Source organism: Aulostomus chinensis, chromosome 9, assembly GCF_037954235.1.
Source record: "Aulostomus chinensis isolate RoL2024-O1b breed Wild chromosome 9, RoL_Achi_v1.0, whole genome shotgun sequence".
Classification (NCBI taxonomy): Eukaryota; Metazoa; Chordata; class Actinopteri; order Syngnathiformes; family Aulostomidae; genus Aulostomus; species Aulostomus chinensis.
In genome coordinates, this window is record NC_141328.1 from 2,097,648 (window position 1) to 2,119,722 (window position 22,075).

The following is a 22,075-nucleotide window of genomic DNA, read 5'->3' on the forward strand; positions in this document are numbered from 1 at the left end:
TAAGTGTTTTATTGCAAAGGGGGCTTGACTTTACTGACAAAGATGAGTGAGTCTCCGTCCTCACGTGAAAACCCTTATAAAGTAAAACAAGTCATCACCAGTCCACCTTCCTGCTCCAAGAGCGATGAGCAGGATTCAGTTGTGTGGAAGCCATTCAGGGTTCCCGCCCGTCCGCAGTGAAAGTGAAAGCAAATGTGTGACGTTTCCTGTGAACGTGCTGTCCCCTCTGCCTCACGTCAGCAGACGGCCATTCTGAAGGCTGAAGAAACGCAAGCACTCCTGAACCAGACTTCTGAAGAACAACGTTGTAGATCAGCATCGTGCATTTACTTGACTGTGTTCAGTTTTGTGTTGACGGGTCACCGGTACCCTGGCCGGTTCCGTAGGCCACGTGGACCTGACCGTAGAATCCAGAACAGTGCAGCAAAGATGAACACGGCGGTTCTCATGAAGGGACGACGTAGAACTTGTCGGACTAAAAAGTTTGTTCAGGAAAGCCTGACTTAGAACTGTCCTCTCTGCTCAAACTTCAGTTTTATTGTTCTGAAAGCCTTGATGTTGATTTATCAATATGGTGCCAGAACCCCAACTAAGTCATGTGACAAACTATCAGATGGTGGTACCATAAATGTACCTCCTAAGTATTAGCATGCTAGCACTTAGCTCAAGCGAGCTTAGCATAGCCGGATTTTAAGAATTCCTCCGCGTTCAAGAAACTGATGACCACGTTAACACGACTGACACAGAATACGCGACTCAGACCAGACATTTTGTGCGAAACAATTTATTTAGCAGTAGAAATGTAGGCTATTTGGTCTCCTGGTTTAAAAACAAAAACACTTAAATCTGCATTCAGTCAAATCTTCACAATCTTAAAGGAGCAAAGTGGTCCGAGGGGTCAACTTCCTCTCGGTGTACAAGCAGAGGAGCCCGATTCAATGGAGTCTCATTATTGTGCGGCGGTGACAGATGGGAGTCTTCAGCGCTCACATTCAGTAGAAGGAGAACATTTAGCCAAAACGTTCTGGTTTCATAATGAAACTTAGCAAAATGACTGATAATAGAAAAATACAAAAGTCATGCACAGGGCAATACAATAACCTTTGGAGATTTCTGCTTTAAAAACTATTGCCTGGGTAGGATCTTAACTATTGTACATTTCAAACAGGAGAGGGGAACATTCGCCAGCAGGCTTCTAGAACCGTCTGGCAGGAAAGGCTGCAAATGTGCAGAGGAGGCACGATGGAGGACAGCAACTGTGGTTCAGGGAGAGAAGAAGAAGAAACCTAGAAACGACCAAATGTCAAGAGCAGATAATTCAGTCTATACATTCTCCTCCTCCTCCTCCTCCTCCTCCTCCTCGTAGTATCGGTTCCGTTTGATCATCTCCTCCACCGTCAGAGCCTCCCGTTGCTCCTCCGCCTCCTCGCTGTCCCAGAAACCCACATCCTGGGACGAGCGGCTGGCCTCCACCTCTTCAGGAGAGGATGTCTCCTGGTCTTTCAGAGGGGGCATCTCCTCCTCCAGCACACCTCCATCTTCCTCCTCCATCTCCTCCTCCTCCTGTCCTCCTGCTGTCCCGTCCTCTGGGCTGAGATGATGGTGGTGGTGGTGGTGGTGGTGGGGGCCGTCCGGGAGGTCTTCAGCCTCCTGCTCCTCCTCTCCAGAGCTGGTGTGGACGTCCACGCAGCTGTCCTCCGTGGGTGTCTGGCTCTCTGACGACTGGCCGCCATGCTGCAGCTCCATGCTGGAGGGTTCGGGTTCTGAGGGAGGAGGTTGTTTCCTGGCTTCGGGGGCGGGTCGCTCCGCCAGCGTGAAAGGCATGCTGCGCTCCTTCAGGGACGAGCTCCGGCGCAGGCAGGGAGGCTCTCTGGTCTGTTCGGGGGGGGAGGACAGACTCTCGTCCTCTGGGGGCCACTTGGCTCGGATGAGCTTGCTGGTGGCGACCCCCTCTGTTGTGGATCCACTGGCGCAGTCGTCTGGTTCTGATCGTGGAGGCCAGGAGATCTTCAGCCGGCGGGTCTCGGTGGGTCTGTCGGTCTTGTCTGGCGATCCCTGTCCCAGAGCCTCCATCGTGGCTGTGAGGACGTTGACTTTGGCCAGCGGGGAGTCCTCCACGCTGGGGCTCTCCAGGTCCGGGGAGGGGGTCTGGGTCTTTGGCTTGGTCTGAGGCTGCGGTGAGGTCTCCCCCGCCTCACCTTTGCTCTCCCACAGCTCCTTGTGAGGCCGGTGGCCAAAACCCTCGTCATAGTTGCCCTTGGCCTTGAAGAGCTGGCAGAAGTGCGGCTTGCAGTAGACGTTGTTGTGCAGCGAGGCGTAGTTGGCCAAACTGTGACCCGGAGAGAAGAAGAGAACGTTAGAAAACAGAGCGAAGACGCCGTGAGGTCCACGTGCTCCACGGCCAGTAACACCAGAACCGGACAGAAAACTTCTGCTCTCCCACAGGAACATCAGAGGACGGAAACCTGACAGGTGAGAGCTGGAGAACACGTGTGACGCACGCCAGAGCCCAGAGGAATCTTTGAAATGTATGAATATGAAAACAAGAACAGCCCTGATGATTCATCATCATCATCATCATCATCATCATCATCAACAGAATCAAACCCGCGGGATTCCATCAACATTACGACTCATCAGTCCTCGTTATTACGATGAACTCTTTCACCACCGGTGTTTCTCAACATTTTCACCAATTTGTCTTTGCGCTGCGCTCAGCAGACAAGAAGCTGAGAGAAACGCAAAGAGGAGGACGTTTAACATCGACTTGTCATTCATGTTCACTCCACTGGGGTTTTCCCTCCCATACGGTTCCTCTGTGCTCTGGCCAGCAGTCGCAGGCTGGTCCCAGACAGCCAGAGCCTCCGTCCGCCTCCCCTGCCTGACTGAAGTGCTTCTCCGGGGGCCTGGTGCTGCACCACAGGCCCCCCATCTGCCTGCTGCGTCCTCCAGAGATTTTCTTTGCTTGTCTTAGGACCTTGAGATGCGGTGTTCTGTCACAAGGTGTGCAATAGCACCCTCTACCTCATGAGTGAGGTAATGCTGGAAAGTCTTGTCAAAGGTGAGAAAAGAATAACAGAAAGTAGTTTTCCTGCTTGTGTGAGTATATTGTATTTTGTATATGATATGAGCACAAGTGTGTGTGCGTGTGTGCGCTGCTCACCTGAGTTTGGTGTTGCAGTGTGAGCAGCGGAAGCAGGAGCTGTGATAGATGTACTGATTGGCCACCAGCCTCTCCAGAGGATAGACGGTCTTCAGACAGGACACACACGTCTCCCTGGCTGGAGGACGGAAACTCTGCACACAGGAAACATTTGATTATTTACACAGAACTCTGTGTGTGTGTGTGAGTGAGTGAGAGTGTGTGTGTGAGCGAGTGTTCAGCAGGACTCACCCTGGGGGTCTTGGCTGGGGAGGAGTCTCTCTGGCTGGGGGATGCTGTGGTCCCAGGACCGGCACCTGGAACGCACGGAGGGTCATGTAAGAAAAGGCAGTGACATGATTTGAGCACTAGATGGAGCTGTTGAGTCAGAGTTAATAACCTCCCTGCATGAACTGGATGTAACAGTCATGAAGGTTTATCGGTCAAATTCAGATAAACTGGTGGAGTCTCTGAATAATTCCATGAACACCGAGAGGAACATTTCCAGCCGGTTCCATCGCATGACGTCGTACATACGGAACATACCGTTGCTCTCTGCCACCAGAACTTTCCTGCTGTTTGACTCGGACTCGGGACTCTGTAACAAGAGACAATGGCCCGTCACACGTATTGATCTGGCAGGTTTTGGAAGAGCGGAACACGTCTGAGTAACTCCTTCACAGAGGTGACCTCTCATCCTCACCATGTCCAGAGAACACGGGGGAACGTTCTCCTTCTGCTTTCCACAGAAACCGTCCAGCTGATCACCCTGAAAGACACAAAGCTTCGCGTCAGCACGCCGGCGAGATGCTGCCTAACGTTCTCCCTCCACGCTGACACGTTCTGAGCTGCCTGCTGATCGACCCCCTTTAATAGCGTGTAATTAGCTCTGCTGGATTACTCACGCCGGCCGAGGTGGGAGAGACGTCCTGTTTGGAGATGGCAGCTTGATAGAGGGCCATCCTGTCCCGGAGAGGCGTCGACTCCGCAAGACTTCCATCTGATACGGATCACAAGGTCAACAAATGAGTGCCCAGAACAAATATCGCCAAGTCCTTGAGATTTTCTGGGGGAAACCATCTGCCGGGTTTGATTTGACAGTGGACAAATCATTTTTAATTGCTTGTGAACTCATAAACTGTGTGAACTCAACTAAATTCTGCATTGCATCATCACTCTTCCTGCTCAGATTTAATCTTCAGCCTGGTTCAGGAGTGCAGCGCGGGGCGTTTAGTCATGCAGGCGGCGGACGGGAACACGAGGTCAGGACCCGTGTGCAGACTGGAGGAAACACAAGTTTGTCTCTTCCTGCGCTCTCCGAGGCAGTCTGCTGATCGCAGTGCTCCGGGATCAGCTGGTGTCGTCACTCCGGAGCTTTTCGCTCCAGGGAAGGGTGTAATCCATCCAGAATGACACCCGTGTTAGCAACTAATTGGAAAGTACCAGAGATCAGTGGCAGACGTGCAGGGCAGCCATGGCAGATCGAACTCAGTTGGCTTTGACTCTGACTTGAAGGACACCGTCTTCCCTCCTCTGGGTGGCAGCACGCTAGTTAGCTTAGCACCTCGGCTTGTAAATGGAGGTAAAATACAAATGCACTCGTGTGGATCTTTTCAAATACTAACAAAAATGGATGTTATAAATGTGCAGTAACTGATACTTTTTGGCCACTTGGGGGCAGCACCCCAAACAGCAAATGCATGGTCATGACTGGATGAACAATGTTCGTAATTAGCAAGTGCAGACATTTCAGTGTTGCTGCTTTCTTTGGTCCAGTCGTCACTGTCTGGGAGACACGGAGCCTTTTTCAATGTCACTGGCACTGTGTCGACTGAACGATGATGAAAATAATCGTTGCAGATCTAAATGTGAGGTTGCGTTTGTCAGAGAGTGAATGACGTCACTTTAGCCTTTCAGGCTACAAACACACAGATGAAGGGTTGAATATGAGTCAGATTGGTGGTTGCCTGGCAACCACACAAATCTGCAGACTGGTGTTTTAGTGGCTCTGTTTGATGTCATCTGCCGACGCAGCAAATTATGATTTTAAAACTTATCTATTGTACATATTTTGTGCTGTGCACATTTAGGTAAAACTACATACTTTAAGGCTTCTTTCACATTAAAAGTTACAGTTTGTAGTGGAAGTCTGTACCCGTCTCGTGTCTCTTCGCTGCCCAAGAGGCGAATTTTTAGCGAGGAAACATGATGGACTGACGTCTGCCGCGCTTCACTTGCTGAACACTGGAATGTAAATCCAAGAGGAGACGTTCCAATGCTGTTCTGACAACAGCACTGCCGCCACTTTGGATTAACTGCATCAATAGAAACAACACGGAATAACATCAAGAACAAAGAGGGGAGCCAATTGTGACATCAGCAAAGCCCCTCCCCCTCCACAGAGTCCAGAATACAGAAAGAGCTACGTATATTTAGCTTGAAGCTAATCGAAGCTGATGGCTAACAGCAGCTGAACTGTCCAAAACATCCGTTTACCAGCTCTCCGGGTCATCGTCCGGTTTAATCCCCGTCTTCTTAATCTGGCCGGACGATCAGTAATCCAGCGACTCTTTGACCGGAGATCCAAACTAACAAACCCTTCGTATCAGCTGAACGGAGATGTGTCAGTTATTTGTTTTTAGCAGCTGTTAGCTTCAAGCTAAATATACATGGCTGGCTCTTACTGCATTCTGGAGTCACCAAGAAAAAATGCAGGAGGGGAAAAATGTTTTATCAAGACACCCAAATGTGAGTTCTTGAAAGCCAAAACACACTTTTTAGGTGTTTCAAGTTCCTCAGCAGTTGCCAGATATTTGTCCTGTGGGTTCTTCAGTCCAACATGTTGCAATGGGACGACCAACTAGCTTCACTTCAAGTTGATAGAAGTGTGTTAGAGTCACCCTCAGCTCAAGCTACGTTAGCGCCTGGGTAGCTGGCTGTTGCCCCACAAAGCTCTACACTTGAGATTTTACCTTTAAAATGGTCAAATTTAGAAGGAGACGTGTGTACCTCCTAGCAGCTGCTCCATGTTGGCGCTGGTTCCTCTGGTCGGCTGCTCTCTGGACACCTGTGTACAACAAACACAGTCAGATGTGTAGAAGACAAATACACACTTCACCTTCAGCGTTTCCTGCACACACACACACACACACACACACACACACAAAAACTACAACTCACATGTTTCAACCAGCAGAGCAAAAAAAGACTGGAGGCGATGACGAGAAGAAGCAAATACAAGAGAGCCTGACAGAGGGACAATCATAGATGTACAGCTGACTGCCTGTGTGCGTGTGCGTGCGTGTGTGTGTGTGTGTGTGCACACGTCCAGTCTGAACCACTTTAATCCCCTTATGAGCTCAGAGAGACGCAGCCTGAGACAGACACCCCGTCTGTCCACAACTGCCAGCCAGAAAAATAATGGAAAATAAACCACCTGGACTGTTCCTCGGTGCTGGTTTTACAACCCTGAACCTGATCAGCAGGTCCCAGATCAGAGCCAGAACTGTAATTATTTCTTAACATTACGTCACCACATAGAGGAGATAATTTAAGCGATGTGAAACCTTTGTCACCATCGCTCTCAATGCGTTTGTCAACAATCAGATTTCCAGAATTCACTTCCAGTGGAAGCACAAACTCCCTGAATTCTGGTTCTGGGTTTGATCAAATCCAACATGAAGCAAACTGAACAACGGGATCCTTTCGTGCAGCCGAAGCTCCAGATTTGACTTCCAGCATGTTCCTGAAAACAGCTCAGACTTTGAGTGAACTCTGTTTCTATTCAGGAGCAGCCGACGGGTCTCAACTCTGCAGCAGCAGCAGTCAAACCCCTCCCACTGACGACGCGTGCCAACAGCAGGTCACTGCTCCGCCTCCTCCAGTAACTTCAGGTACAGATTACACAACAGGTCAGACAGCGACTAGGACGCCCTCAGTCTGCCAAAAGCAACATTCGATTCCCTCTCCACCCCCTTAAAACAGCTGATTTTGAACTAATAAGTACAGCGGCGTGTATTCTCTGCTGGTTCTGTCTTGCGCGGCTGACACGCCGCCCACCGAGTCGTGACCTGCTCGGAGATATTGAAAAAAAAAACAGAAGACAAAGTCGAGGGAGAGGCAGATCTGACACGAGTGTTCAGACACGTCGGAGCTCATCGCTGTTGGCTTCTCCTTGTGAGAGACCTCATAAACAAATGTGTGCGTGCAGCTGCTGGATGGCGCGACTGGCGATGACGGAAATGTTTTTTCTTTGCAACGACACGCAAGATAAACAATGAGTTGATGACAGTCAGATAAACCTCCTTCCTCTGAGCTCAGCACCGTCCATCATCGCTGCCGAACATCGACAACTAGAAAAATCAGCATTTGTGGTATCATGCGGTTCTCCATGATCCAAAATACACGTCTGAGAAAACGTTCCTCCTGTTTGGGCAACTTTTGCCATTCTGAGTCACTGATGCCCAAGGTGGAGCCCAGGGGCCAAATTCATCCTGATGGACGTAAATAAAATACACTACACTACAAAAACCTTCAGAAAAATACAAAAATCATTCTTCTCACTTGAGTCAAACGCGTTTTGTGGGATAAAAATGCTCTTTAACTCTGAGAACAAACGTTTAGTTTGAGCAACTTGGTTCTAAGTGGAGTTTACATGTTGCTCGGTTCTAGTAGTTTAGTGACTTGATTAACTGTTGTCAGCTGCCATGACAACTGTACGCTCACATTCAGCCTGCATAAATGTAGGACAGTTGAAGCTGCTCCAGAATTTAAAAAAGCACAAACTTTGTTTTACTGGCCGTGAGTTCAAGTTCAGTAAAAAGTGTCAGTTTCAGTTGCGGGTTGAAGAGAATCAAGACAACGGTACGCAATCGTGACATCAGCATCGAGCGACACGTGAAAGTCCCTCAATGAAGTGGCGGTATCATCCATGAAAAACTAAACAGAACCGGGCCGAGAACTGAGCCCTGAGGGACACCTTCTGTTCCTGGTGACTTTGTCACACTGAAAACTGTCATTTATTAATTCTGAAAGCACCAACGAGCAGTTGATGTGAAATATTCTCTGATAGGAATTCATATATAACAGAAACAAGAGCTGCTCACAGCTGAATATTGTAGTTGCTTCCTGAAATCTAATTCCAGTTTTCCTGCTGGACAGGGACGTCTGGATAACCTGTGGTCATTACTGCTTCGCTGCTCCAGCGTCTGGAGACTCAACACTGGAGGTCATCATCAAGGCAGTAGAAACAACAAGACTGTTGCAGATCAGCAGCACAAACTCTTAAAAAGATCGCCTGTTCTGGCTGATTTCCTGGAATCATTGAGCTAAAACATAAAGTTAACTATATTTAACACATGATGTCACGTGGGGGGGGGGGGGGTTAACAAGAAACAAGCATGCGGTCCTGAATTATTCACATGTATGAGAACACAAACTAACCACAACAAAGACGCGGTCATCACAATAACGGATCAAAGCCTGAGGCTGGATTATCGTCCACAGACTGAAGGTGCAGCTTTTCTGTGGGGGGGTTAAACAGTTGGACGTAAACAAACGGGCGGGTTCTTCGAGTTCTCCGGAGATGGAACCGACAGGCCAGACAAAGAATCTGCCACTAATCCTGATGCTGCTAAAGCTCTCATTCAGACTGACTTGCATTTCCCCTCATTACCCCACCCTGTGTGTAACCCCCCAAACACACACACACACACACACACACACACACACACACACACCCCTACGTTAAAACAAAGACAGAAGAAGAAGAAAAAGACTGCCAGACTTAAGAGCCTTTAAACGTGGCAACACAGCCGACACACAAACACTGAGGCGACGCTGATGAAGTTGACCCACACGTGGTGCGTGTCCCCGGAGAGGAAGCAGAGCAAACGGTCAACAAGAACAAAGAGCGAAGATGACAGAGATCAGAGACGAGAGGAGGACCACACCTCTACCTGTGATGAGGAAGAGCAGGAGATGAAGAGTCAGCAGAGAAGCAGGGAGGCCAGATGAGAGTGTGAGCTCCAGAGGACAGACGGAGACTGTGACCGAGGAGCAGTGGGTAGGGTCTCTGAAGGGGGGGGGCTGACAGGGAGCAGGTGTTCCAAAGGGGGGCTGACTCAGACTGGATGAGGGCAGGGACAATAATGAGGAGGCAAAGTGTGCCACCATGCCACAGACGTGTGTGTGTGTGTGTGTGTCGGGGGGGGGGGGGGGCAGAGACAATAGCAACTCAAACAAGCATGACTATGATCACGTGACACAGTCTTGACTCAGGCTGTCAGCTCCTGACCGCTGCTGCATCTTCATCCAGTTGGAGGTTCAATATTCACCTCTTCTTTATTCTTTTACAAACTCAGCGTGCAGGAATGGAAGTTCGCCGCGAACGTCCGTGTCTTTCTGTCGTCTCAGCGATGCTGAAAGCCAGGCTGAAGCTACAAATACGTCAGCGACTCCGTCACTGTCCGCCATGCTGCTTCGCCTACAGCCACGCGTTTGTTACATTTAACGTGACGCGCCAGGGGAGGAAGAGGCGGAAAGGCAACTGATTCAAGAGTTCAACGTGTGTGGACAGAAACCCGTTCCCTCACGCAGCTTCAACGCCGCTCGCGGAGCAAACATCACAGCTACGTTTGCTTTCTCCATATTAAATATGAGACGATTCCCCCACAGTCTCGCCACCTCCGCAAAAGAAGTTCAGCGACCGCCATGGAGGTCCCGAGAGTCGTTCCTGAAAGATGACGCAAAAACTTTGTTTCACCACAGAAAGACAACTTTTCTTTTTATTCAATCAAGCAGCAGCTCGTAAACCACGGCTGTCAACGTCTTTCAGGCAAAGTTACTCGTTCACTCCGCATTCGTCCTAAAAGGGAGAAGTATCATATTTTCTATTTATATGTATTTATACACATTTATACACGGATATGTTTGGCTCCTCTGAAGTGAAGACGATGGGCTGCTACGAGACGCCGATAGCAACTGGAGAGGAGGATGAGGAGGAGCTCCAGCTAACAGCTTCTAATCTCAGTATTCATGTAAACAGATTGTGTGTGTGTGTGTGTGGGGGGGGGTATGAGAGGTGTGTCCCAGCCTCAGAATGGAGGGCGTTGATGGGCGGAGTCAGGAGGGTAATGGAGGAGCAGCTGGTTTGTGAGGGCAAGGGTGACAGTGGGAGTAAAGGGGTGGAGGGAAGGAGGATGGGTGGGGCTCGGGTCTGGAGAGGAAGCTGGTGTGTGGGAGGGGTGGGGGTCATGCCTCTCCTCGGCCCAGGGAAGGGAAGGGGGAGGGGAGGGGAGGGGGTTTATTTAGATAAGAGTCTGCTAGAGGATGAAAGGGTTAATATAAAAGAAGAGGAGGAGATGATGAAGAGCGAGGGAGCACCGAGAGAGGAGTGGGGAAGACGGTTGATTGATGAGGTAGGGAGGGGGAGTGGCGGCGGCCCTGGGGGAGACAGCCTGATGAGAGGAGATCAGCTGTCTGCAGTCATGAGCCCGCGCCATGACATCACCGGCCTGTGGAGGGGCGCTGAACAAAGAGGAGAGGGCTGGTGTGTGTGTGTGTGTGTGTTGGGGGGGGCTGGTTCATACAGTGGAGTCTATTGTGGTGAGCCCTCCCCTCTGAGGATCCTGTGTTACTGCTGGACTCTGTAAGATGCAATGTAAGATGAAACACAGTTAAAGTCGCATGTGAGAAGCTCACACAGGTCAGAGGTCAGAGGTCAGAGCTGCCGGCGGACGGCTGCACCCTGGAATGACTTCCCTCTCTGGACAGAACAGCTCCCTCGTGCTGGATGAGCCGCTGCAGCTCAGGAATCGTAGACGACAATGGAATGAATCTGCTTTTATCCGATGGCGCTCGTGGGAGGTGAAACTACTCGCTCGCCGCAGGCAATCGTGATGCCAGATTAACCCCCGAGTCCATCCCTCCATGTTCCCCCTCTCCTCCTGTACAGGGTGGTGGGGGTGGAGCCTATCCCAGCAGCCTTCCCCCTGGACAGGTCACCAGTCCATGGCAGGGCCAACACATAGAGACAGACAACCATTGGCTCTCCCAGCCACGCCTACGGTCAATTTAGAGTCTGGATTAACCTGGTCCCTCTTGATGTCTTTGGACTGTGGAGGAAGCTGGAGTACCAGAGAGAACCCAGCAGGAACAGGGAGAACATGGAGACTCACCCAGAAAGACCCCGTGCTGCAGCCGGGGCTCCACCCACAACCTTCTTGCTGGGGGGCCATCGTGAAGACCACTGCTCCACCCACAACCTTCTTGCTGGGGGGCCACAGGGAGGACCACTGCTCCACCGGGCCGCCAGCCGCCGAGTCATTTTTACAAAGCTAACTGACAGACTGTGATGCGTCACATATTACTGCTTACTTTTAATAGAAAGTAATAAGTAACTTTACAATATGACAGTCTTTAGAGTAACAAGTTACTGATTACTGTTACCTTTACCAAAACTACATGCAGAAGTATGACGAGGCAGTAAAAATGGAAATAAATAAATAAAGCGAAACAGGAAATTCCCTCTAAACACGACCGACTCCACCACGGCTACAAAATAAAACCAGTTCTGAGCCACGGTTACGGGACTCAGGCCAAACACTGCCCCGCATTTCTGTTCCCTCTGTGTACGCAAGGTCACACAAGTCGTATCTGTGTGTACTTATACACAAGTTGTGGTAGCATTTGAGGAATCAAAGTATTCCTGCTTGTGAAAACATACAAATCAGTGCCGAAACTCCGTCGCCCAGGAATCCTCAAAGCCGAGGCTGTTTCCTGCTCTGATTGGTCGACTGCGTCACATGACACTGTGGTAACAGGACATTTTCAGCACAAAAACTGGATTTCACGTCTTAAAAGATGTTCAGTATCATAATGGGTTTTACTGGTCAACGGCTACTACAAGTCAGAGACGCTGGATTTTTGTCCTGGCTCCTGAAGTACTCAGTACTTTTATTCCTAGTACTTTTTTGCATGCTGGTGAGTTGTTATTTTCAAACCAGTAATGTGTTACAGGAGAAGATCCCCTGGTGGTTAGTAACAGAACAAAAGATGAGCACAAGGCTGATGGTGGGTGACGTCTGAGCCGGCTGCTCCAGTGAACTACCTCTGCTCTGAAGAAGTCACATGATCAGATGAGCAGGAATCCTGCGGCGAGGCCTCGAGCTCCGGATCAACCGGGTCGGATCTACAGGCTGAGATCAGAGCTCTGATTTCCAGGCTCAAACATCTGAGCGATCATTTCACAGTTCGATGAAAGGAGGCTCATCTCTCATCACCGTGGAGAAGCGAAGCGCCTCATGATGACTTGTTGTGTTCCCTCCCGCCATAAATGGAGACTTTGTGTTGAGGAAGCACGTTAACGTGTCACACACATTCAGAGCGCGAGCGCGCTACTTAGCATGACTGGACGTCTCACGGCTCCACTTTCATGCTCAACAAATAACAATTAACAGCCGGGAGCACGAAGTGCTGCTTGCCGGAGGTCAGCTGTGTGTGTATGTGTGTGTGTGTGTGGTGAGGGGAGGCCCCACCATGTGACCAGCAGCAGCATGACGGCTCTGAGGGGGTCTGGTTGCTTTGAGAACAAACGGTTTTATGAACCTGAGACGGAGCCACAGACGGCTGCAGACAGGAAGTGTGAGGCAATAAAGTCACGCGTCTTCTGTAGTCACGGCCCCTCACCTTGTCTGTCAGGTTCTCGCCCTTCTCAAACATCATCTTCAGGCTGTTGAGGGGGACGCTGGGCTTCTCACACTCAGGTACCTCAGCCGCCACCGCCGCCGCCCCCCGCTCTTCAGTATCTCTGCTGGGCGTCGCCTCCATGTTTGGCAGCTCCCTCGCACCAGCTGACTGGATGAAGTTGGACTCGCTGGTGTGGGATTGGTCCTCTGGCTCCTGCTGGGAGTCAGACTGGGTCTCAGGTCGTAGAGTGATGTGGGTCTGACGGGCGCCGGCGTTGCAGGGCGGGGCCAGCGGTTGGCTGGATGGCTGCTGCCCCTCCCAGCGTTTCTTGAGAACGCTCAGATTCCCAGCGCTCAGCGTGGAAGGTAAAGACTCGGCCGCCTGCAGAGGAACAGCGGCCTTCTAGTTGTTATTAACACTCAAGACTACAAATACATCAGAACCCCTGACCCCTGACCCCTGACCCCTGACCCCGTCCAAACACACCCAACGCCATCACAAGACGAGACACAGGCCGCTACATGACATCATAACAAAAGTTCTTAAAACAAGAATGAAACCACACACGGACGTAAAAGTGAATTATATTTGCGACGCTCTGTTCCACCCAGGTTGACGTTCTTCTTCATGGAACTCCTCAGAGCCCAGACAGCACAGAACCTCAAAACGCTGGGAGGAGAGGTTTCCCCTCCAAAGGATTGAAAACCAAAATCATGCCGTTGATTCATTTTTAATTAAAGAATGACGGGTAGAACAGACAGAACGCAGCTCCAGATCGAACGCTCCCAGTTGAACACGGTTTCTTTTCCCTCGGGACATCAAAGCAAAACAGCAACAACTGATCACAAACCCACGGTTCGACCGCCGCAGGCACAGATTTCTCTTCATTTTCTCCAAATCAGTCACTTAATTGATTCCGTCCTCGGAGTTTAGCTGAAGTCCTGAACAGACCGCACGCTGACAGGAGGCGTCAGAAAGCCGTCAGATATTTTTGTTTTTGTCTCACAAACAATCCTGAAAACAAAGGTCGCCGCCGTCGTTGATCGTGCAGACGGCGAAGCTTCTGCGGTGTCTGAGTCATGCATGTAACGTGTCCTCCAGCAGAGTGAGAACACACGCTTTCACTCCCAGTCACACATCAACACTCCAGATATATGATGACTCACCACTTCTACCACTCTGACAAGGATGTGAGCAACTTTCCAACTTCTTACAATGACTTCCATCCACTCCCACACCCCCCCAAGCCACCCCACCCCCCCATTCTACTTCAGAAACACTAAAACTACATGGAAACGCTGGTGCAGGCGACGCCACCACATTTGCAGCTGCGTGAGGACAAGAGGACAGTCGAGAAAGAGAGAGAAGAGCGACTCAGCATGCACATCCACTCCTGAGGGAGCCGGAAAACTACAGACAAAAGTAGAGAGTAAAAACCTGAGAGGGGCTGATGACCCGGCTGTCCGCTGGCCGTTGTGTGTCTGTGTGAGGGTGTGTGTGTGAGGGTGTGTGTGTGTGTGAGGGTGTGTGTGTGTGTGTCTGCAGGCCGGCTGGAAATGCTACGAGCTGCTCCAGATGCAAGAGGCTTGAGAAGAGATCAGGGCGGCATGAAGTACCTATCCCACCCCCTACACCAGAGAGAAGCACAAGAGGGACGGAAACAGGGAGGGAGGGAGGAGCGGGGGTGAGGGGCGGGGGAGGCAGAGCAAGGGGAGGGGAAAGAAAATCAGAAACAGAGACAGTCAGTGAGGAAAAGAGGGAAAATAAGTCCCGGAAATGAGAAAAGGTAAGAGGAGAGCTGCAGCTCCACGAGGGGTTAAGAGCTGCATTGGTAAGGTTTCTCTGACAAGCCCCCCGACTCAAATCTGACGCGTTAACGGCAGCTCGTCCGTCTCCCAGCTGGAGTTACTGTCCCTACTGAGAAGGATGAGACGCTACAGACAGTTCATTCATACGGAGCTCAGCAGCCAGCTGCCCACCTTCGGAGCAGATCTGCACTCACAGCAGGAGCCCAGACCACCGCCTGAATCCTGACTATCGAACCTTTCATTCGGCACGAAAACCAAAAGCGGAGTGGAGAAAAAGTCAGAAAGTGTAGTTAAAGAACTGCTCACCCCGTAGGTCATCTCAAACGAGACCCGTGGTCGTCTAAACTACGGTTTCATGACCAACAAAACTCGTAACTGATGTCAATAAACATAAAAATGCGAATATTCTAAATTCCTCTCAAATGACGGCAGAAACTCGTGAAACCTAAAACAGCCCACAGTGACCGGTTCAGTAACGTTCCCATGGTAACCCTAACCTCCACCAACCGGAGACGTTGCCGATATGCTGTAGGATTGTGGGTAGTGTAGTAAATCACGAGTACACCCAGTTTCTGATGGCAGCTAATCAGGACCTCCACTTCCTGAATGGAGGTGGGCGGGTCGCTGCTGAGCTCCGTATCACACCGACACCTCTGTACTTCCCCCACCTCTGAGGAAACCAAACATAAACCAGGGCAGGAGAGAAATTAGATGAATGTTAAAGTACCAACTGACACACTGATGATTTTAAAAGCTGAATAAAGTTAATTCAAAGTAAATATGTAGTTCTGAAAGTTTGATCTAACACCACTACACGAGCGGGCCGCCGCGTGGACGGATGGAACCTTCCATCTCCAGTCGGATACGTACCACTTTCTTCTTCTCTGCGTTGCCCTCCTCCGCTGCCATCTGGTACCTGCAGCGAGACACAACGTTTTCACACCGTGGTCATGAACTGGGACCAGGACTGGAGCAGAAGCATCTGCTGCTGCCCCACCCTGACGTATGCACACCCCAGAAAAGTCCCAAATTCTCCTCAAGAACAAATGATTTTTCATGGTTCACTAAATCTGGATGATGAATCGTCAGCCGCACAGGAGACGTGGTGTCCACCTCTGCTTCTTAAAGGAACCGTGTGTAGATTCAGGTCACGCGTTAGCAAACTAGCGGTGGACCACTGTGACAGACGATCAAAGCAGCTTGAGTCCATCATTGTGTTTAAAAAAAATGCACTTTTAGTGGATGTAACTTGACGGAGGCCAGTTGCTCCGCTGGATGACTCTGCTGCTCTGCTCCTGCTCCTGGCTGGAGACATTTCAAACATGGCTGCTCCCGTCAGTCGCTTCAACTAAATCAGTTAGTAAAAAGTCAACATTTGAACTCAGAGGCCACTTTCAGCTCTTCCATCTCTAAACCTGCGAGGAGGACCTTCACTAACTGCTCAGCTTCAGACACACGCCGCTACCCTCTCCTAGTGGTGAGAAGCGGTAACTGCCGGCAGGAAGCGTCCAGTCAGCTGAGCTCTTGTGCTGCACGGCTAAAAGCTCTGTGCCGATGCACTTGGAGAGGATTCACCTCAGTTTCACCCAGAAACTTCTAACTGATGTGATTATTGAAGCCATTTTTACAGACGAGAGGAAGCAGCCGAGTCAGAGACGCAGGAGGCTCCTGCCGCCTCTAAATTATTCAGCTGGTGGTGGAAGACAGACGAGGAGGGACGTACTTGGTGAAGCGCTCTGCGATGGCGTTGTTTTTACCCCTGGCAGAGACGATGGACAGCTCTTTGGCTGTGACCCTGAGTGACTGCGACGCCCACTGTCTGCGGCCGAATGGAGCGATGGAGGCCATCTCTGCTGATCGATCTGCTCGTCAATGTCCGGCCAAAAATAATTCTGAGATGAGAAGAGAGATAAAAATGAAAAAAAGATCTTAAACCAAATGAAAAGAGCATCAAAGATGAATGAAGGAACACTCAAAGGTGTTGATTCTCTTTAACTCTCATCTCTCGCAGTAAATTGTGACGCTGCTGAGCTGCACCGAGAGTCCATGAAGCCTCGTGTGACAGGAAGCATGTGATACGACCCTCGCCAGATTGGCCGAGGGGGCGGAGCAAAGACGCACCGCGATGGTGTGTGTAAAGATGCGACTCACTTGACAGACTATGATTTTCTCACAAAATGGCCGATAACGCTACGAGCACATTCCTGTGCCTCTGCGTCTTCACTTCACCCGCCTCCCCGCCGACTCACCTCATCTCACCTCAGGTGGTCGTGAGGTCAGAGTTCAAGCCGTTGTTGTTTACTCAAACATTCTATCTTCATACCAATAAGATCTTTTGACCCTAAAGTCATCATGTCTAGCACCTTTACAAAAACTGATGCTCTGAGACAACCTTGACAAACACGTTAAAAATGTGAATCGAGATGGGAATTAAAATAAAACTGGAAAAGTAATTTGAAACCGAGTAAAATACATTCTGAGAGTGAGAGCAGGCGAGAAGTCAGGCGCTCTCCTCTGTTGTCCTTGGCGTGCATCTGCTGCTGGTTCATCGTCTTTCTCCTCGATTCCGCATTGTTTCATCAGACACAGGCTTGAAATGAGAGCTGCAGAGGAGCCTTTACACCAGCACAAACGCTCAGTAGCTAATCGATGCATCTGGTCTGACTGGGGATGTGACGGCGTGCTGGCTGTGCAGCAGCGACACGCCGGTGTCACCCAGCCAGCCAGTGACCATCTGCTCCTGCTGCTCCAACTGAGCCCCAAGGGCCACAACAACTGATACACCTGCAACGCACCAAAACACTGTTGTACAAACACGCACACACACACACACACGTCTCTACCTGTTGGCCTCCTCTGCAGCGTCGCAGCCTGCAGGCTGGAGTCAAGCACACACATGCAGCAGCAGCAGCAGCAACAGTAATGAGTGAGTTAGCCACGCTCGGGCTGAGCGCAACAATGAGGTCGATGAGGTGGCCGGTGACGTCAGAGCCTGCAGGGTCTCGGCCCGGCGGCGCCACGTCATCCAGCAGGTGGGCTATTGTGGGATGTTGCCTAATTAGGACGAGCTCATTAAATTCTAGGGGGAGGAGAGTTGGACTGCTGCCATCTCTGCTGGTAACGACTGATTGACTCCACGTTAACGCGCCTGTACTTTTACTCTCATTCGTGTCCATGATTGTCTGGATTTTTTAGCTGGTTGACACCTTTTTTACCTTCTTTTAAAAGACACGATGTTTCATCTTGAGCTCAAGCTTGAAAAGCATCTCAGCCACTAACAAATCTAATCTGGGAGACTCCGTCTGAATGTCCCTCTGTCACGTCCAGACAAAGACGCGCGTCAATGCGGTCAAATCTCATTTTATATCATGTGACGTGATTGTATACGCCACGTCTATGTAAGTGCAGCGCGACGCCGGACAGGAAGCTGGGGAGCTTTGATGCGTGCGCCTGTTCAGAGCTCAGCAGGGACCAGGCAGAGTTCAGCTCCTCTGATGACGTTTAAGAGTTTTACAGCAGGAACCAAGACGACCAGCGAGCAGCTCGTCATCAACAAATATTTGATTTGGCAAAACGATAAAAAAAAGATAAATACACAAGACTGGGTACATAATTACCTCAAGAGTTCAGGAACTACTCTTCCCATAAACCATTGCAAATAATACTTCCCACCCAGCATCGTTCAAAGTCACTACATTTCATGACTGAGCGACCATTTAGTGGCTCGCTAACGTGTCACTGGTGCAGGTGAATTTACAACTTCTGAATATCCCACCGTTCTGGTCAGAGAGAGAAATCGTGTTTCTGCTGCCAGGTTCCTCAAAATGGTGGACAGTGATGAGTTCACCACACATTCCCATGGGAACAGCGCGACCACTGATCAGGGGCGTCACTGATACAGTTCAGGATTGTGGGTAGTGTAGTCTACTGCTCTAACATGGTGGATTTGAGAGGCTTCTACCTGACAGACACCATCGTCTAAAGCCGCTAAACCGAACGACGACCTATGACATCACGACTGGTAACTCAACTGAACGAGTGTTCACCTCTGGAACCAAAGGTGGCGGTCAGTGTTGGATTCAAAATGTGTGTGTGTGTGTGGGGGGGGGGGGTTAAAGGCTGTCCAAGATCAGAGCTGAAAGATGATGGCGATCAAAGTCAGAGAGGCTTTGTGATGTCACACATCCTCTGGCCCCGCCCCTCAAACCACTTCTTATCGCAGTTAGCATCCATGTATGCTGCATCAGCGCCACGCTGACCTACAGGTGCGGACCAAAGCCCGCGTCACCTCTGAGGTGTCATTCGTTGATATGTTCTGCCTGCAATGGGCGGAGTCAACGACACGCGCGTGAACCCAACTGAAGTGCTAATGTGAACCAAAACGACGATCCTCCCCTGAACCACGCGACCAGACCTTCGACGCCTGTCTGAGGTTAAGTCAGATCACCGTCACCGCTCTTTACCTCCTAGTGTTGGGAAAGAGCTCGGTTCATTTAGGAAATATGTGTTGAGAGCTGTGCTGGTGCGGCGGCGTCACAGCCAGGCTGATTCCCGCCCACACGGGGGGGCCTGCCCCACTGAACACTTCCTGCCTCCTGCAGTCCACTCACGGCAAAAGACACCAACACATCATCTTAACAACAGAATCATCATTTCTTGCGCGTGCACGCCAGCATCTAGTGAGCCTGACCTCCTTGGACCACTGAAGAGATGAAAAACAGGACATCATTTTAGTTTCCAGGGCAACGGCGTGCATCCTAGCTTGTGTGTAGCCTGTCAGAGCAGTTTCAGTGGCCATCAGAGCGAGCAAAAGCCAAGAACTCAAAGATTTTCTGTTTGAAAGGACAAAAAAGGGCAGGAAATGAACAAATCCTCCAGCTAGGAAGCCCAAACTGTGGGAGATTTGGTTTTACCTGAACATTTCTGACCAGAGTCGGTGTCAGATGTTCTCTCCCTGCCAAACCACTGATGGACTCTCTTCAGTTCAATCACTTTCCCTTCAAACCTCTCCCAGCAGGTCAGGCTCAACAGAAATCAACTCCATCGTGAGGCTTCGGTGACAAACAAAGCAGCATGTAAAGCAGACGCGGGTCGTCGTGTCGAGGCTGAAGCCTCCCGTCAGAGCAGCATCACCAGGCTGCAGCCACTGAGGCGGCAGGAAGAGGATTCCAGAAACCTGAACCAAGGAATTCACGTCAGCCAGGTTGCCAAAGCCACGCCGACCGCGTCCACCTACCTGTGAGGATCTGTTGCTTCACTCCCCGATGCTCTCAGACGCCCACTACTTGTGTTTCCTTCTCCTTTTACCCCTCAGCTGCCTCAACCAGAGCTTTTGAATAGAGGAGGAAGTAGGAGGAGCCAAGCCCCTCCCATCTACTTCCTCTCAGCCAATAACACGGCAGCAGTCACCACCACCTGGCAGGTAGAAGCTCCTCGGGGTGATTACAGGCAGGCTGCAGGTTTGAGGGATGACTGATGCCTTCCCAACACGGCAGACAAGCAGGAGGGAAGAGAGGGAGGAGGGGAGGAGGGGAGGAGGGGGGGGAGGAGGAGGGGAATCCCACACTGGTTTCCTGGAAACGGAGCGAACGCCAGACTCCTGGCTGCCCGCTTTCCCAGAAGGTCAAAGGTTTAGAGGATGTGACTCATTCACCACCCCGGCTGACTCGGCGGCTCGGAGGGAAGAATGCTGCTTCAAGAGCAACGTTTCTGTCAAAGAGAGAATTTGAACATGTGGACGGACCGGCGCCAGCAGAACCCGTCCCACACACTCAAGGGCCCAGAAGTGAGTGGCAGTCTTCACTTTGAATTCAGTTTGATATGAAATTCATTGAGTCGATGGACTCAGCGTGACGTCACACTTTGATTTGTCATTTTTGCTTTCACCAGTTTGACACGACCATATTTGGACAAGAGTGTGGAGAAGAAAAGGAGCAGGGGGTGGAGCCAAATCAGAGAGCCACGCCCTGAAGAATTTAGTCATAAAACCAGAATTTTGGCGATGAACGTCACACTGTGTTGTTATGTTTATCCACCACGAAGCTGATGCGTCTGATGATGTCCCATGAGCTGGAGCTGATGCTAGGTTCGAGGATGGACTACAAAAACAGCTGCTTCCTGTAGTTCTGTACGACGAGCGTTGGCTGGAACGCAGCGATGTTCTGACCAAATACACACAAAACATGTTTGTTTGTCATCTCCTCAGTTGCTTACATTTCGGCAGGATGAAGCAAATGTGCCGATCCCAATTTTCACCAAACCTGGTGGAGGGGCGGAGTCTGGACCAAGGAAGAAGCTGTTATATATTTGGGGCAGATTAGTCACAGCGTCATCTGGTGGTAATAGACTCACATTACCCCGGAAACCCAGGACAGAAGAACGTTCCCTGGTTGAGGGTCAGTCGTACCGCGGCTCTGCCAGCTCAACCATCACCGTATCTTCTAACTATGACCTGCAGGCCGGAGCGCTTGACAGACTCCCATGACGACGCGGCGTGACGTTTGTCCTCCCATCACATACTACCGACCTTTTACTTCTCTTGCTGCCCAAACAACCAAACAAACTCAGTTGTTAGAAGACACGCTAAACTCCCTGCAGCGGAAGCGTACAGGTGTGAGACACAGACACCTGCTGCCTCTCGGATGAGGCGGCTCCGACTCACACCACCAGCTTGTGCCCCTTGAAGGCTGAGAACCAGGTAGCCACACCTGGCAGAGGAGCTCAGGTGGGACTGAGTCACGCGCCCAGCAGGACAACACACCTGATGCATCACACCTGCGTCACACTCACCTGAGCTGCAGGTGTGTGTTCAGGTTCCAACTTGGACCGTCCAGGTGGCACACAGGCAGACAGCTGGCGCAGTGATACTCCCAATAAGCCAGGTCGCGGTTGTATCCTTCCGCCAGGTGGAGGCTGGGTAAATCCACGTGTTCCCGCCTTAGCGAGGCTGGTTTCCGTTTGGATGCCGAACCTGCGCTTTCTCCACCGCAGGCGCACTGGACAACCTGGCCTGGTGACGCACGTCTTTCCACACAATTCTGCTGCTATTCGGGATCACTTTCACGGAATCTTTTCAGCTTCCGAGTTTAAAAGGTAAATCACCACAAAAATTAAGAGTTTCCTGGCAGATTTTCACCAAACTTTACACAAAGCGTGAGTTAATTTAATACAATTCATTTGAATTAAAAAATAAAAGTTTGGAACACATCTGGAGTTGCCTTGATTTTTCTTTGGTTCTCCATGTGAAACAGCACCTGAATGCTGCTTCTCCATGTTCAGCTCGGTGACGGCACATTTTCGTGATCCATAAACTATATTTCTGTCCAGCAGGTGGCGGTAGGTCATTCCAAGGCAAGTTTAGAAGGTGCCAGTCTTGTAACGTCCCGATTGAGCCACTAGATGGCGGACAACAACCGTATCACCTGGTTATTGAGTTCTG

At 50.5% G+C, this 22,075-nt stretch overlaps 1 protein-coding gene across 8 annotated transcripts; it reads right to left on the minus strand.

Moving 5' to 3' along the window:
• Nucleotides 1-778: 778 nt before the first annotated feature.
• lima1a (LIM domain and actin binding 1a) lies at nucleotides 779-21,635 on the minus strand. Of its 8 annotated transcripts, none has more exons than XM_086213061.1 (12): nucleotides 20,994-21,352; nucleotides 20,851-20,915; nucleotides 16,361-16,529; nucleotides 15,508-15,553; nucleotides 12,830-13,210; nucleotides 6,152-6,209; nucleotides 4,048-4,142; nucleotides 3,846-3,911; nucleotides 3,689-3,740; nucleotides 3,395-3,459; nucleotides 3,164-3,297; nucleotides 779-2,329 (listed from the first exon to the last, which is right to left on the minus strand). In XM_086213061.1, exons 3-12 carry the CDS (start codon nucleotides 16,483-16,485, stop codon nucleotides 1,324-1,326), a joined length of 2,028 nt encoding a protein of 675 aa, XP_086069187.1. In that variant the 5' UTR covers nucleotides 16,486-16,529; nucleotides 20,851-20,915; nucleotides 20,994-21,352; the 3' UTR covers nucleotides 779-1,323. The 8 variants fall into 8 exon arrangements, with proteins under 8 accessions (XP_086069187.1, XP_086069186.1, XP_086069185.1 ...); XM_086213060.1 differs by having other exon boundaries at nucleotides 20,989-21,352; XM_086213059.1 differs by lacking the exons at nucleotides 20,851-20,915; nucleotides 20,994-21,352 and adding an exon at nucleotides 21,427-21,635.
• Nucleotides 21,636-22,075: the final 440 nt, after the last annotated feature.